Below are 17037 nucleotides of genomic sequence, written 5' to 3' on the forward strand. Positions count from 1 at the left end.
GGCTGTTCGCACCTTCGAGACCGTTGACGATGAAAACGGATGAAATATCGTATCGATTTCCCATCGTGAATGCTCGTAAACTCTCTCGCTCTCTTTCTCTCCTCCCTTCCACATCTTCCTTTTTCTCGCCATTGTACGGAATCTTCTTTAGAGATCGCGAATGCACGCGGGTCAACGAGCAGTTGAGCGACAGGAAAAAAAGGACAAGGAAAAAGGAAAGAAAAAAGAGAAGAAATATCGCGTCCATCTTTTCTACACGTTAGCGACTTTGAAGCAATATTTTTATTTTCACTCCATGATTCTTCCTTCCCCTCTTGCCTCTCTCTCTCTCTCTCTCTCTCTCTCTCCCTCTCCCTCCCTCCCTCTCTCTCTGTCTCTCTCTTCTCCATCTTTTCGCTTTCAACGTGTCGGATATTTGTCCAGTTCTATCCAAGAGGTGAAAGCAGGCCGACAGACTGACTCGAGATGACATGGCAGATATATATATATATAATACGACGAGGTAAAAATATTTCAACGGATGAAAAGTCGATACGTTTGCTCGGCTGTCCGATCACCGAGACAGCCGAGATTATTACGAATGGAACGGAATGGATATTCTTAATAATTTCAGCCTTGACATCGAGAAATCTTATCCGACCGTTCTATTTTGTCGACTCGAACACTGTTTCCTGCTATCTTTCACGCCGGAAATTGAGGTCCTGTTCACTCGGCCGTTAACGGACTTCCATGAATATTCCTCTTGCATCGTGTTTCGAATCGGATCGCGAAGGAAACGTCGACACAACCGAGGACGGAAAACGTCTCGGTATCGAGAAGATACCTTAATTTTTTCGGTTGTACGAGCGATAACGAGAGAGAGAGAGAGAGAGAGAGAGAGAGAGAGAGAGAGAGAGAGAGAGAGAGAGAGAGAGAGAGAGAGAGAGAGTGAGAGAGAGAGAGAGTAACGAAAGGAGTGACGGACAGAAGCTATTACTATCACCGGTTTTGTACACCGTGATGGAAATTCAATTACGGGTTTCAACGTCCATGGCGCTCGATTCTTCCCTCGCCTTCAATTCGGTGCTATTCTTGAACCGCTGGTGCCGCTTTCCTTTATGACGTTTCGTAACGAACGACGAGAGGGGCCAGCAGGAGAATCGATTCGAGGAAAGGTAAGGGGACGATTATTCGTCGAGGATCAAACGTGTTCCGCGACGAATTACCCCTAATTTTTCCTCGCCACGAGACGAAGGGAGGAGAATATAAGTGGTCATGCGCACGTAAGAAGAGCTTTTCCTAGATTGCCGCCGCGGCGTATTGTCGGAATTCCCTGCTTGGAATTCAATTCGAGGCCAGTGAATGGAGATCTACGGAGAATACTCGCGAATACGACGCGACAACAAGGTGTTGGTGGATGCAAAGTCGTAAATCTCCGGCCGCTAATTGAAACGATGTCGAAAGAAGGGAACGATAGCGCTGTCCTACCTACCCCTCCAGGGAACGGATCTTCTTCCTTCTCGTTTTCTTTTCTCCTTCCTCCTCTTCCTCCTCCTTCTCTTAAGCCGCGCTTACAGGCCCGCCTCGAAAGAAAGAATTCGTCGCACGGCACACCGAGCTGAACAGTATTCAGTTTCAGTGACGTAGACGACGCCTCCTCGGGTTACGGTTGTTCCAGTTGCCTCGAGAGCGTTCCCGTTTTTCGCTCGAGACGGCTTATTATAACCCTTTGTGCCCGCTAAGGCTTCTCCCCGCCAAGGTTTCTGCCCTCTTTGATTCGGGAGGGGGGCGTAAGGAGGGCCGATCGATCCACGCTTCTCGCACCGAGAGAAAGAAATCCGAGAGAAAAGACACATTCTCCGCTTTTATTTTCGCTTCGAACGCCTCTCCACTTTCCCCATCTGTGTGCACGGTGGAACGCGAGTCGAAGCTGCGCCATTCATTCGCGAAACCTCTCCAGCCAACCAACCACCCTTTCAACTGGAAATAGAAACGCGATCGTTCGAGATACCGCCGGTTTTTCGGGCAAGTTCAACAAGTCCTTTTTTCGTTTCTTCTTCGATACGAACACGCGCGCCATCGAACGTGGACGTAATTTTTTCCCCCTTTTCCTTTCCCTTCCCTTCTTTCCTTTTCTTTTTTTGCGAGCGCGAGTCCTTTGTGCAAGCATTCTGCAGAGGAGCGGATCTAAAGCGTTCTTTGATCGTCTTTTAAGGGATTTTTTTTTAACTCGAGTGATGTTAACGCGAAACTTTATGACGCGATACTTAATTGTTTCGAGACGCGCTAATACGAAATATTTTATCTCTTTGAAACTTGTATCGATTTTACCATTTTTATCGTATCCGTGTAATAATCAGCTTAATCTATTCCGGGAGGAGAATTAAAATTCTTAAAAAATTCAGGTAAAATTATTATACAGTAAATATAATAAAGTCTGACCAATATATATATATATATATATATTTGGTCTTCTTATCCGTTCGACAGAAATAATTCCTTCTTCAAATCTTCGATCCTCCATTGAGCCGAAACTAACCGTTTCGTTTACAACCTGTTTAACGAACGAGCAAATTGTTTGGCCTTTTTTTTTTTCTTTTTTTTTTTGAATCGTTAAAAGTCCGTGAAAATCCGGCGAATGTTGGCGGTTGTTTAAAACGATTTGAACGCGTTGCTTAATTCCCCCGCACGGTTGAAAATTGAGGAAAGAAAATTGGAAAACCGAACGACGATATTCGTAATCCTTTCGTTAATTCCAATTGATCCGTAAATCCTGACGTTCGCCCAATTATCTTCTTTCGCGGGAATTTTTATCGGGCTGCGCGATCAAAACGATTATTTAAGCGTCAATTCATGAAACATCTCGTTAGCGGAGTTCGAGCGTTCCCCAGACCGCAACGGTACCCTCAAATTAGAATATTATATTCCAGGTTTATAACGAACATGCATCAAGCACTGTAATTACGAATCCCAGGATGCGTATAATTATACATAGTTTCGTTTTAATCTGCGAAACGTTCCCGAAATTGCCGTCTCCGGGACGGAATCGAATTACGTTCACATCGCGCATCGTGTAATTTCGTATTTTCCTCAAACTTTCCGCGCATTGTTCGATTGAAACGGGAAAGGGCGGGGAGAAAAAAGAGAAATGAAATTTTATTTTATTTCGCGTTTTAGAATCACGTTTCTCTCCGCCACCATTCTATATATTTTCCTCCTCCTTCCATCCATTTTTATTCCTCGTCAAAAATCTCAATATTATATATATACATCGTTTTGTATACGTACATCTTTAACTTCGTATCGCGATTGTGTCGAAGTACGGTGTATGGTGCGCGTACTACAAATGGCGTGTTGAAATCGACAGGAGGCTCTTTAGGTATTTATTTGTAAGCCCGAGTATATAAGCACCGTGAGTTCTCGTGTTGTGCCATTCGGAGAGACCTCGACAAACCGCCACTTAAGCGGAATGCCGGAGAGGTAGTTTCGTTTCCCCGTGTATTCAATTAGTACACCGCACGAAATATCAATTCCATTGCTCGAAAGCTCCTTCGACGTTTTCGAGTATGGGGTGGGTAGGGGAATGAGAGGATACTTTGCAACGACCGCAGCTACTCGTTGCGCCCAGTTACCGAACGCTGTTAATCTGTACAACTTCGTGCTCTCCATTCTGTTTATCAGTTGCCATTTTAATCGCCGCGCATTTACATCCTCTTTATGCGCCGGTTATTGTTGCTAAATCTGCGGTATTTCATCGATATCATCGAGCTGCTCGATTTTTTTTATTTTAATCTTTCTCCTCCTTCCTTTCTTCGCTTTCTTTTTTCTTTCTTTTCTTTTCTTTTCTTTTCTTTTTTTTTATACCTTACCTTCGTTCCGATACGATGTTTTAAAAATTCTCGTAATTCACTCTTGAAAAGGAAATGCATTTCCCCGATTTATTTGCGATGAAAGAGATAGCGGAGTGTATAAAATAGATTTTTTTCTTTTTTCTTTTTAAACCATTGGAACCGCTATTTCACGGCTTTTGAACGAACGGCTTTTTCTTTATTATGTATGATTACAATATCTCGTCGCACGACGCGGAAGTAAAATATTCAAGGTATTATATTTTCATTGGAACCGGTATAATATGAAGCGTGACAAGTTTTGGCAGACGTGTTTGGATTATTTATACGGCGATGAATGAATATAAATACTAATAAGTAGGCGAATCGTGTCCGCCCGTGTTTTTGTATCCTTGCCGAAGAAACAAATTTAAAATTTATTTTTAAAAAAAAAAAATACCGTTCTTTCTCCGGAGGGAGAGGAGAGAGGGGAGGGAAAAAAGAAAGAAATCAAAAAATTCCAGCCAGTGCTATATCTCGATTTTCAATTCAATTTTTCTCACAGCTATGGCAAATATTCTCGTTATGTTTCCCCAAATATCGGAGCATTCGAAAACATTTTCGAACTTATACGATTGTCCGTCTACATCGCTGAGCCTACAAAAAAAAACTCCGATTAATTATTTCGGTGTTTTAATTACCGGCCATCACTGTTCATCGTAATCACCGTGCAAAAATTTCCACCCGAACTGACGCGAATCCCCGCTACATATTCCGCAGGTTTGAACCCAATTAGCAACTTTCGTTTCGTACCCTTGTTTTCGCCGAATCCTCCTCCTCCTCCTCCTTTCTCCATGCTCCTACAACTTCCAATTCCAATCCTCGTATTTACCGCTTACGTGGCTTTCTTCGTATTTTAATAATCGAAACTCGTTTTATTTTTCACAGAACATGGACGTGGCGAAGGCCTCCGAGCGTTTGCTGAAACTGGCCGTGAGTATAATTCAATTTCCCTCGAAAACGAGGTACCCTGTCGACCGGAAATACTTAACTAAGTGGCTCATCGAGCCGGCATTAAATCTACCTATATACAACCTATACATATCTATCGATTATTTTTATACTACTTTCCCAAATATGTCTCCCTTACCCGTTTACATTTTCTCTCTTTTAACCCTTTCGCCGAATGCGAAGTGCCTCGCAAGTTCGAGTTCGCTTTGACGGTGTTTATATATGAAAAAAAAATTGATGATAGAGACAAAATATCGACGCTATCGTTCCCAGAGAAAGACACTCGATGTAACTCCAATCGCTCGATACGCGGTATCTTATGCGGAGCGACTATAGTAGTAGCGAAAGGGTTAAACAAATTATAACAACGATCGAAACCGAGGGTTTCCCCATTCCCGTGCCACGTATTTTCTCTCGACACGGGCGAGCGAAACATTATCGCACCTGTGTTCCCTCCATCCAAGGGATCCCACCTACTAGAATCGTTCGTCATCGAGGAGCTCTTAAGCCTCGGGGCAATATTTGCGAATTCAGCCCTTCCAACGCCTATATAAGCGTGTCGCTTAATACGCCATCCCTCTTGCAAATCCCTCCCCATCCTATCAAGCGGATAGACACAGGGAAAACGCTTTAGTTTCGATGCTCGGCACCGTTTCCCGACCCAATCCATCCCATCCCATCCCGGCAAACTTTCCGCGAAACGTACGAATTCACGATTCAACTTTCGTCCTGTGTACAACCGGCCGCGTGAATTATGCGCTCGCGGAAGTCGTAGAACCTATTCGAGCGTAGGTGGGTAACAGAGCTTTCCTGTAACTCGCGCGCGCGAAGTATGGCGTCGATAATCGAGAGAATGATGTTCTAACCCTCTTCTTGTAATAAGGTATTCTTTCGTGCTCGATGCAACTTGGCCTTGCAGGGTTACCGGAACGAACGGCTCAGACGTATAATTCTCTTACGAACTTCGTATTTCCTGGCCAATTGGCCAAGAGACGCTCGTTTCGGCTCGTCGGCTGACGTCGTCGACGAACGGTTTAACGGTTCGAATTAACACCGAATTCCGCCTCTCCCTTCGCTAATTGGGTGGGATCCTTTTCTCTCTCTCTCTCTCCTCCCCCCCCCCCTTCGATTCGCCCGGTGTTTCGCCGACGTTGTTGGCGGTCGCAGAGAGTGACGCTAAAATGTGAAACGCGTTTGCCGAAAATGGAACAAAGGGCATCTCGTGGGCATCGTTCATTCGCAAAAGACCCGGGAGCTTTGCCCCCCCTCGTATGGATCGCTCGTATGGATTTTATCGAATTTCGAAGCGGAGAGGGAATAAACGTGTTACACCCGTAACACGGGATGGTAAACTCGGAAAACACGGCTTCATAATTTGACACGTAACATTTGCGGATACCATTAAAGCCGCGATCCGATACTCCATTTCTCTCTTCCCTTCCCTTCCTCTCCTCTGTCCGCGCTTTCGATGCGTTAATTAAAATTTTCACTTTGGGTTTGCAACGATAACAGCGGCACGGTCTCGCACGATGCGTAAAATACGAAACCGAGGGAGGGGGGGAAGGAGACTGGCGTATCAAAGGAGCAACGTCGCGTCCATCACCAACCATAAAAACCATTAGATTAATTCTTGTATAATGTGATACGCGCTGTTGTTGTTGTTGTCGTTCGCGTATGAGGGGATTGGTGATCGAGGGGTCGCATTAATGGAAGGGTAATCAGAAAAATGAGTTTTCGAGTTGACCCTGTCCGCAACATTTTCCCGCGAATATTATAAACGCGAAAGCCGCGCGGATCGGGAACACAAGTGTCGATGCAAATAAGCAACCCCTGTCGTCGATAATGGACCAAGGATTTTTAACTCGTCACGAAAGGAGGGGAGGAAATTTAAATTTATGACTCGCTCTGTGACGAATACGGCTGCGAATGTACCGCGTCCGGTTCGACGATTGGAGAGAGCTTAGTTAGCGGTGTGTCGAATTACAGTAGATCGCGCACTTTTTGGAAACCTTTTTGACGAACCTTTGCACGAACGTTCTCGTTTATAGTTCGAGGGGCGAGTGGCAAGCGAATGACCCGATAAATGAAAGATCAATTGGCACGTAACGGAGAAGAATATATTTCTTGGAGTAGTGGAGAGAGAGAGAGAGAGAGAGAAGCGTTCGCGAATGAAATCGAGAGATGTATATAGGGTGATTCTTACTTGAAATGATTAATGTTGCGAGCTGAAGATTGGTGGATTCGTCGGATACATTTATAGATTTGTTGTTGGACCGGTCCCGATCGGTTTTTCAGTCGAGCATCTTTCTTCGTCAAACGGTTATTTTCATCGTATATATACCCGACCTATACATTTCTTACGTAAAATTACGTAGAATCATCGTAATTCGCGCTAGAAATTCGTCGCTACGGTTGACGAAACTTCGATTCTCGATAAAAATGGACCTTGTTCGGTTATTTGGATTTCGAGGAAACGATCGCGATCGAGTTATAATCGAGGACAGTTTTTACAAGAATCACCCCTTACATTTATTCGCATCTTCGCAATTGTATCGGAAGCGAGGGCGTCCATCGAGGCCGACGGCTCGATTCCATTCGACCATCGTTACTTGTGCTCGTTATTCTCTCGTTAGTCCGAATGCCTCAGATCCGGAGCTAGCCAGCCGTAGTGTTTCGATCAGTGAGCCGGACTCGGTGAACCGAATTCAATTACATGACTTGGTCCCAAAGCGACTACCGCGAGCGTCCTTCTGAACCGTGTATAATAGCGGCGCTCCCTTTCCCTGTTCGAGTCGCGTTGTTAGTTATTCGCGATTAAAACACCGCGCCGGCCAAAAAGCCACGCGTGATCGAAGCTTGGCCAACAAATTTTTGCCCGGCGCCACTTAATTGGACCCATCGCGTCATTAATTATCCACGTCTGCGGATATCCTCTCCCAGACGCGTGCAAACAGACCGATCGTTTACCTTCTCGTGGAGATATCGAGTGATGGACCGATCCTCTCCAACCGTAAATATCTCGAAATCATCGAGAATCATTCGAGACACCTCATGGAAGAGAAAATAACAAGCCCGAGTTGTTATTACGAAGTTGAAATAATTCCAGAAGGAAGATAGAAAATATCGGAGAATCGAATCGATTGGTAATAATCGTCTCCACCGATATCGACGATATCGACGCGGGCTTCAAGGCGGAGATATAAGTGGTTCCGGAGCGTAGCTTGAGGCGAGCGCAACGAAAACTCCACTCTTCCAATCTCATAAGTCACGCCACGAGAAGGCGTACTCCTTCTACTCGAGATTTCCCTCATCCTCTTTTGTCCCCTCTCTTGTTTCTCCAAGCGTCCTCGCGTTCAGGGCTGGAAAAAAGGATAAGGGAGAAGAAGAGGGGGAGGGAGAAAGAAGTTCGAAGCAGGGAAAAATAATTGTTTGCCGATCGAGCAGCTAAAATCTGCGAGAGAAGAGAGGAGAAGGGTGGAGGGAGAAGGAGAAACCCCGAAGCAAATGGGGTGGAGAGAGAGAGAGAGAGAGAGAGAGAGCAACGGCCACGAGGCTTCATCACACAGGCCAACCCTTATTTTCACGGTTTACACCGCAAATAACTGCGAGGCTGGTCTCATCGACCACAGACCGTGGCCGTCGTCGGTTAATTGCGGTTCTTATACGAATCTCGGCTGAGCTTCGAAGACAGAGGATGCTCGTGTTCGAGACCTGAGAAGCTGGATGAACGTAGACGTAAAGAGGGAGAGAGAGAAAGGGAAAGCGAAGAAGAGAAGGAGGAGGAGGGGTTGGAAGTGCAATGTAGGACGAGACTTTAATCTCGTCGTAATGGGGAAACGCAATTTTCCTGCAGTCCGCTGCCAACGAGGTCGTTTCCTTAGATCGATCTGCTTTATACGAGCCACGACCCTTCGTCCACTCGTCGCTCGTTTCGGAATCTCTTTGACGCGCGGCGGCAGCCGCCGCCTCCCCTCTCTCCAACGAAAAAGAAGAACAGGGAAGGCGAGCGAAGAGAGGGAGGGAGGGAGAAAGCCGTGGGATGCACAAGAGGCGGCGGACACGAGGAAGATCCTTTTGCTCTTTTATCCGAAGACGACTTTGCGCGAGGAGGGGTGTCTCGCTACTCCTGCGTTCCAGCTACTCCCAACTGCACCCCTTACACTGCAATGTGTGCTTTATGCATATATACGGAACGAACGAACGAACGAACGATCGATCGATCGATCGATCGATCGATTTCCATCAATAATGCAGGTAGATTGGATTCGGGAATACGATGAGAAGAGTGAATTCCCGATGTGTACTTACCTGCGGATGATCGTGATGTAGACACGGTGTGGTACGGCTTGTATCATCGTTATCGAGTAGAACTCGAGTCGGAATTCAAAGGATCGTTACCTTAAACAGCCCTCCTTGCGCGATTATAATAAATTGCTAATTGCTCCAGAGCTTCCAGAGCGGGAAGCTGCTTCCTCTTTTGTTCCCTCTCACTGGGGAAAATGTTGTGTTCCCATCTTGTTCCAATCTTACGCGAGATCACAATCTTCGTTGAGTTTTGTTACCGTTGGTTGGGACTGTTTGCCAATCTCTGTGGTAAATTTTTAAGCAACGAATCGATATTTCCCATTTTCTTTCGAATCTATCGCCGTGCTGTTCTTTCTTCCCTTCTTTCTCCTCTCTCGCTTATTCTTCTTCTTCTTCTTCTTCCTTTTCTTTTCTTTTTTTTTTTTTTTTTTTTGTCCAACGTTACAACGTTACTCTCACGGGAGCGCACGTCACGTACTATTTATTGCAGCAGCAGACAGGGTCTGCCGCGGCTCTGTGTAATCTAACGGGAGTAGCTGTTATCGTATGAAGAACGGGATGTAAGAATAACAATCAGGAACGGGAGAAAAATTGAGTAAACTTTATAGACGTCTCGTCGAGATGACGTCGAAATTGCCCGATCCTTTAACCTTGTCATTATTTCCTCTCCACCGAGCGCGATACGATTTCCCATCAGGGGTATCAATCTCTCTCTCTCTCTCTCTCTCTCTCTCTCTCTCTCTCTCGTTCCGCGCTCTTTGAGCCACGGGCCACGGATCCCTTGAAAAAATATTGCTTTAATAACACGGTACAATCTCTTCGATACGCCAACATTTGATACGAAACGTAAGCACGTCCATTTCGTTTGGATAGAGGAATAGATGTGTGTTTGAACACATCCATCTTCCCCCACCCCCCTCCTATCTCCCCATCCCCGTAATAATAACGATTCGATCTTTTTGTATTATTAACCGTCTTGTTTTATACGGTATAATATTCGCGACAAGGATAAAATTTACGGAGGTTTCATCTCCGACCGGGTTAAAGGGATACGCTCGAATAGTGTCGAGAAACTTGGGCCAAGTACCGTGTAATTCTCTGGCAAGGAGGGGGGAAAAAAGAAAGAGAAGAGAGAAAGAGAAAAAAAAGAGGGAGGATGTTAAACAAAGTAACGTAACAAGTAGCGGGTTCGTTGAAAAGAGCCATGCATAATGGGAAAACTTGGTTGCCACGAGGCGGTCAAACGAACCGAGAAAATTCAAATTCCCGCCGGTATCTCGCTCACCCACGTCACACATCACCCGTCCAAGATTTTTTCCTCCCCCTTTGATAGAAAGTTGAGGATCAAGAGAGAGAGAGACGTTTCGCATAGCCCCTTCGAGATAGCCCCTGGCCAGGAAGCCGGAGGAAGAGGCTGAAAGTTTATCTCCTTTTCCCCTTTGTGGTATCATCGACGTGTCTCAAAGACAGGTTCAACGGAGTTTTATCCTTTTACCGTTGCTGGAAAGGGGGGGAGGATGGTGGTGCTATCCCTTTCCGTAGAACGAGCGGCATACCGCGCGGTAAACGAAATTAAAACGTCGTCGAGGTAAGTTTTTGCGGGGGTACGTGGTGTTCCCGGTCGTAAGGAGGAAGGAGGGAGGACGACGAAAAGGGGTTGATGAAACGGGGAGAGACAGAGGAGCCCATTTTCCGTGAAGAAAAGCGCGCCACCATCCTTCTCTTCTCATAAAAGTGCCACGAATGCCTGCCGGCGGAGGAGACTTGACCTTTGTGCTTGGCAACATTATTAAGTCCTTTGGAGCGCGTAAAAGGCCGCCAGATGCGGCGAGGATGCTCCAGGGGGAGTTAGAGAAGACATTCGAAACGAAATAACTTCAAAATTTTTCGTTGGACCCCGAGGCACGGGAGACATGGCCGGAAAAGGGAAAACGGTTACGCTGCGAGAATCTGTCCGATTCCATTCGCCTCCGCGCGATTGCTTTTTCCTGCCTTCCCTCTCCGTCTTTTTTTCTTTCTTTTTTCTTTCTTTCTTTTTTTTTTTTTTTTTTTTTTTTTTTCCCTCCAACGATCGTGGCCCGGCCGGCGATGCCATTTCCTCGCCATTTTTCGGCAACCCCTGGTAAACGGAGAGGGATGGGGCAAATAACGAGCCGCGCGTGGACTCGAGCGTGGAATTATCTCGGCTGGGTTTAATTTCTTTCTCTCTTTCTCTCTCTCTCTCTCTCTCTCTTCTCCATCTTCCTCCGTTGTTCCTTTGTCTCGCCATTAGGAGGTCATTTTAAATATTCGAAAACGCGATGTTCCCCCTTGGCAGACGCGCGTTACGCCCCGACAACTATATCGTATTTCCTTTTTCTCCGCCGTTCCTTTCCCCCTCCCGCTCATTTCCGCGCGGGGTTGGCGGATAACACTGGTTAAGAATTACGTGAAATTGGACGGAGCGCCGGAAGGGTAGAGGAATGGAATATCGAGAGACGTGAATTCGAGTCGGATTAACGAGCCGTTCCCGGGGCCGGGAGAGATACGAAACAAAAGGAAATAAAATATCGGCGTGGCCGCCGGCTATACGGCCCTCGCGTGTTGCACAGTCGCGATCTAACAAAGATCAACGCGCTTGAAACGATACATCGCGTGAAAAACATTTCACCCGCGGTAATAGAAAAGATGAAAGTGACTTCCATTTGCCGGGATCGTTCCCCAAATGAACGTTCACCCTCTGACGTATGATTCTCATTGTAATCCCCCGATACTATTTTTTTTCCACGTACGCGTTTTTTATATATATCACGTTCCATGATATAATACAAGAGGCGGGACGCTTTGGTACGATCGATTAACCTACGAAAATGAGAACGAATGAGTAACGCAAAGGTGTAAAGGAAAAGAGGAAAAAAAAAAAAAAAGAAAAACAAAGTTTCGATCAATTTACAATCTACATTTTACAACAAATTTAAATTTGCATTAAACAAAGCGAAAGAATTTTTATATTCGTTTTTTTCAAAAAATTTTCAAAAGTGCAGTTTCGATGTGTTTTTTTTTTTTCGCAGATACCGAACCATCTGGTCTGGCTGTGCTTCTTCTACTTGACGTTCCACTCGCTTCTGAATCTGGTCGGTGAACTGTTGCATTTCGCCGATCGAAATTTCTATTGCGATTGGTGGAACGCGCACAACATCGACATCTTCTGGAGGACGTGGAACATGCCCGTGCATCGATGGGCTGTGCGGTAAGTGTCGTTGATACGATGTTGTACCCTTTACCACAATACCACCTGGATTTCGATTCGGTTACTACAATTTGGCCCGAATAAACGATCATGCGCGTACCCTGGCTCGAAAAATACCCGCGTGAGGGGGATAGATCGTAGATTGCAACGATCTCGAATCGAGCCACCGTTCACCGATGGCCTATCCCGTTATGGCTTATCCCGTTTTCCTTCCATCTCTCGTCCCGCGTTGCTCGAATACTGCTCCAATATTACGATTGTCAGAATATAACGGAGGATTATTAACCTGATATTAGACGCATAACGATATTAACACTCGTTGGAAATAATCAATAATATCTTTGGAGGAACTTTTTAATATAATCGGATGATAATTTATATAGGGGAAGGGAGGCCGAACACTTTCAATCTAATTTCAAGCTGAAACTTACACGAAATTTCTCCTCCGCTGTCGTTCTTACGATTCGAAAACGATCTCTATCCGAACGCGAATCGCGTACCTTTTCCTTTTCGATCATCCTCAGTTCGGTCCATTAGGGAACGGGAACGAGCGGTCACGAGATCGATGCGTGAAAACGAAGATTCTCGGGCGCAGCAACGAGAAGCAACGAAAGTAATGGAAAAGAAGTATCCAGCCACGAGGAGTCGTACTTTTGATCGAGCACTCCTTTTCGCCTAAGCGGGTGAACTTTGTTAACGAGTGTGCCCCGCTCTAAGGAGATTTAATTACATTTTTCGCGAGAACCCGGCTCCTGTCTGCCCTCCGAAAAGGAAGAGAAATTTCCGTGAATCAGAGACTTTCTCCCGCGCTGCTACCACTCATCCCTCCCTCCCTCCCCTCTCTCTCTTTCTCGGCTCTTTCAACCCTCGTGGAAACTGCTGCGCGGCTAATTGTTTTAGCTTTTACCTTTCTCCCTCCATTCCTCCCCTCCCCGCGTGCACCCTCCTACACATATAACTGCTGCCACTCTAAGTAGTACTTTTAATGTCCGTGTAACTAGAAAGGGTGTCGGGAGGGCGGTTGTAGGTGTTTGAAAACTATTCTGCCACGAAATGGAACTACCCGACTCGTGCAGACGGCGGGATCTTCTGTTTCAACGTTTATTTCGGAAAATTAATTCGCGAATGTGTTTACCTACGTGGCGCGACATTGACGTCGCCTTTAATTAATTCCCATTTCCATTCGTCCATTTATTATTACTTTCGAATTCGGATTGTTCCCGAGCAACGGGATACATAATAATATGTACTCTTTCGTTTCTTTTTGGTGAGGATGATAAACGCGAATTCGAGTTTGAAATCGTTTGAAGAACGAAGAAAATCATTCGTTCGTTACGATTCGCTCGTTCGAGAAACTGGTGGAAGAAGAGAAATTGGTTCGTTCGAGTCGAAGTAACTATTTCTTTTTTTTCTCCTCTCTCTCGTCTTCCTCCTCTTCATATCCCTTATCGTTAACGTCAAACTTGGTATTTACGATTTAAGGGGAAAGTTGTTGGAAAATCTTGGGAGAGGATAGCACGATCGGATAAGCGGGAAAGCTTACGCCCTGCTTTACGCTTTTTATCCCCATACGTCTTCCCCGTCATCGTTTCCATTGGATTATGCATCGCTCGCCCGATACAATCAGCAAACTTTCCGTACATGTGTGTGTGTGTGTGTGGAGAGAGAGAGAGAGAGAGAGAGAGAGAGAGAGAGAGAGAGAGAGAGAGAGAGAGAGAGAGAGAGAGAGAGAGAGAGAGAGAGAGCCTTGCCACTTTTCCACCGGTTTTCCACGGTGCACGTGCCGCTAACAACTCGCGCCACCTCGGTGACGACGTCCGCTTTTACTTCGAAAGTAGCTTCGCGGAAAGTTTAAATCCTCGAAAAAGGTAGCCGTGGAAAAGTTGTTATTGCGGGGGCCACGATGGGAGGGGAGGAGAGGGGCAGAGTCGTGTACGTGGAAGGGTTGGAAATCCAGGAGGATCGAGGATCGAGCTCTCCCCTCTCTCGAGAAACGATACACGGAAAAACAATAATTCTTTGCCGGTAAAGCCATATAACTCCCCCGAGGGAGTTGAACCCCCGCGTATCTATCGGATTTCAGAGGGACGTCGGGAAGAACGGCGAGATAAACGATCGAGTTGACGTTTCAGATTCTCGAACGTCTCCTCGACTCGTCTCGTCAACTTGCAATTAACTCGATTCCGTGTAATTGACCTGGCAAAAAACGTGGTGGTAATCGGCTTTACCGGCCGGAAATGTCGGGCTCGAATTTCATTCCGTCTTCCGATCTCTTCCCATCCCCTTCCATTCTTTCGATCGCACCTGCTCTCCCAACGCTTCTCCCAACGTTTCTTCTCTTCTCTTCTCTTCTCTTCTCTTCTTCTTCTTTTTTCCCTCGCCTGAGATATGCGGCTGCAATTGCGAGCTGCAACTGGCACGCAGCCATGCGACCACGGAGGCGATGGCGATGAGGAAGGGGTGGGAAAAAAGAGAGAAGGGGGGAGAGGGAATGGGCGCGAGAGGTGAAAATGGAAAAGCTGTGCGGGTGGAGAGGACAGGCGGAGAGGTGGAGACGAGGGGGGGGGGAGAGAGAGGGTAGGACGACTGTCGAAGACGACGTCTTTTCAGATTTGTAATGGGAAAAGCCGATACGCATCGTGGTGCGCGCACTTAAGGCTGTTTATTCCCCCGCGGCACTTATAATGCCTCCTATAACTGAGAAGATATTTCTGGAAGCGTCTTTTCCACGAACGAAACGACGAGAAAACCGTGGTGGTGAAGGGAAGAAGCGTGGTGTGTACGAGTGGGAGAGATAGAATGGGAGAAATTGAAGGGGGAGGTGGAAACGAAACAGAGACGCGAGGGGTCGCGCCGTCATTCCGCGATGCAACGGGAGGAGGAGAGCGGGAATCTTTAAGGAAAGGAATCTCTTTTTCACGGGAACGAAACCGTCCACGACGACAACGTCTCACCTTTGAATTTCCTTCTTTCCTTCCTTCCTTCCTTCCTTTCTTCCATTCCCCTCCGTGGGCTCTCATTGCCCATCTCTTCGTTTTTTTTTTTTAACGCCCACCCTTTCTCGTCGCCTTCCAGCTTTCTTCGTTCCAATGCACCGCCACTGATAACCGACCTGGCTAACGATCTCTTCCTGTCTCTCGGTACCCCTGCGTCATTCCCCAACCACCCTCTTGAACCCCGGCCACACACCAAAGTGTCGCCATTCCGGACAAACTTGCACGGCCATTGCTTTAATTTTTCGAGGCCATTCCGCTCACGCTGATCTTTAAACGCGACGCTTCTTATCTCCTGCCTCCACCCCTCGCCCCGCTCTTTATAACCTTCCCTTCCTCCCTTCCTTTTTTTCTTTTCTTTCTTCTTTTCCTTTTTTTTTTTTTAACGCTCGCGCGAACTAACGCTTCCGCGGTACAACTTAAGTGTAATGATAGGACCGACCGCACGGCCGAGAAGGGCTCGTTCCCGAGGTAAAAATTCACCGCGAGGAGAATGGTCGGAGGTAGAGAAAGCTCTCGATCCTTTCTATTAAGCGGACGCGTAATTTATCCCCTCTTCCCTTCCGGTTAATCGTGCCAACCGTGAATACCGTTTTTGCTCCGATTCGGTTCCAGCCACTTGTACATTCCCATCATAGAGATGGGCTACAAGAAGAATACCGCATCTGTCACCGTGTTCTTCATCAGCGCCTTTTTCCACGAGTACCTCGTCAGCGTGCCGCTCAAGACGTTCAAAACGTGGGCGTTCCTCGGAATGATGGGACAGGTAAGATGTAATACCGTGTAATATTCCACTCGCGAGCCAACGTTCCGCCTATCTTCACACCTCCTACGTTTAATCTTTCGGATACGATAGATTATACATGTATATATATATATATATGTAATCGGTTTCGATGCCGATCATAGTATTCGAGAAATTCGGTATCTTTGAAGTGTTGCATTCGCATTGCTATCAACGCTCCGATAAATTTATTTATTTATCGATTGTACCGTGTCGAAAAGATTCGAGAGAGGAAATTTTTAATCATCCCTCGTGCGTTCGCGGGGGGAAAAAAAGGCTCGAAAGTTGGAGAACGATGGCCCTTTCCAGCAATCGATCCAACTGTCGAAAGATTAATATTAATTCGCACCTACCCCGATCGAGAAACTTTTTTAATCGATTTTCCAGATACCATTATCAATGATAAGTAAGAAGGTGGAGAAGCACTGGGGCGCCAGATGGGGCAATATCACGGTGTGGGCGAGTCTCATTATCGGACAACCACTTTGCATAATGATGTATTACCACGATTACGTGATAACTCACTTCGGCGAGAACTTGATCGAGGATTACTCCGTGGTGTAGGTAGTAGAGAGAATCGAACTCGAAGCGAACGGTCACGCAGAGGTCTGGAAGAAGAGATTCTCCGGCCAAACTCGCCACTCTTCCATCAATTTTTTTCCCCTTCTCCTTTCCTCTTTTCTTCCGCCATCTTTACACCTCTGACTCCGCGTGTATAACCTATTTTTCAATCGACGTTTACGCGAATTCTTCCATTTTTTTTCTCTCTCTCTCTTATTCTCTCTCCAACGATGAATGAGAGTCGGTCACGTGTTCGTGTATCGCGAGTATATTCTTGAAGTATTCTTACGCGTATTGGTTTTGTCCATTTCGGATTTTTCTTCTTCCAGTAGGAATTATATGGATTTT

At 46.3% G+C, this 17037-nt stretch overlaps 1 protein-coding gene across 3 annotated transcripts in view; it reads left to right on the top strand.

Annotated features, from left to right (window-relative positions):
- mdy (diacylglycerol O-acyltransferase) overlaps nucleotides 1–17037 on the top strand; it is a 92185-nt gene that overhangs the window by 73510 nt on the left and 1638 nt on the right. Inside the window, exons 9-12 of one of the 3 annotated variants that reach the window (XM_086914399.1) lie at nucleotides 4755–4799; nucleotides 12173–12351; nucleotides 15960–16110; nucleotides 16516–16688. In XM_086914399.1, the coding sequence (XP_086770525.1) occupies nucleotides 4755–4799; nucleotides 12173–12351; nucleotides 15960–16110; nucleotides 16516–16688 (548 nt within the window). Of the gene's footprint in view, nucleotides 1–4754; nucleotides 4800–12172; nucleotides 12352–15959; nucleotides 16111–16515; nucleotides 16693–17037 lie in introns of all 3 variants that reach the window. The other 2 variants (XM_086914400.1, XM_086914401.1) reach the window with 2 other exon arrangements.

The sequence above is a fragment of the Apis florea genome, unplaced genomic scaffold (assembly GCF_048593485.1).
Source record: "Apis florea isolate Af1SG1 unplaced genomic scaffold, ASM4859348v1 contig_3587_pilon, whole genome shotgun sequence".
In the NCBI taxonomy this organism is placed as follows: Eukaryota; Metazoa; Arthropoda; class Insecta; order Hymenoptera; family Apidae; genus Apis; species Apis florea.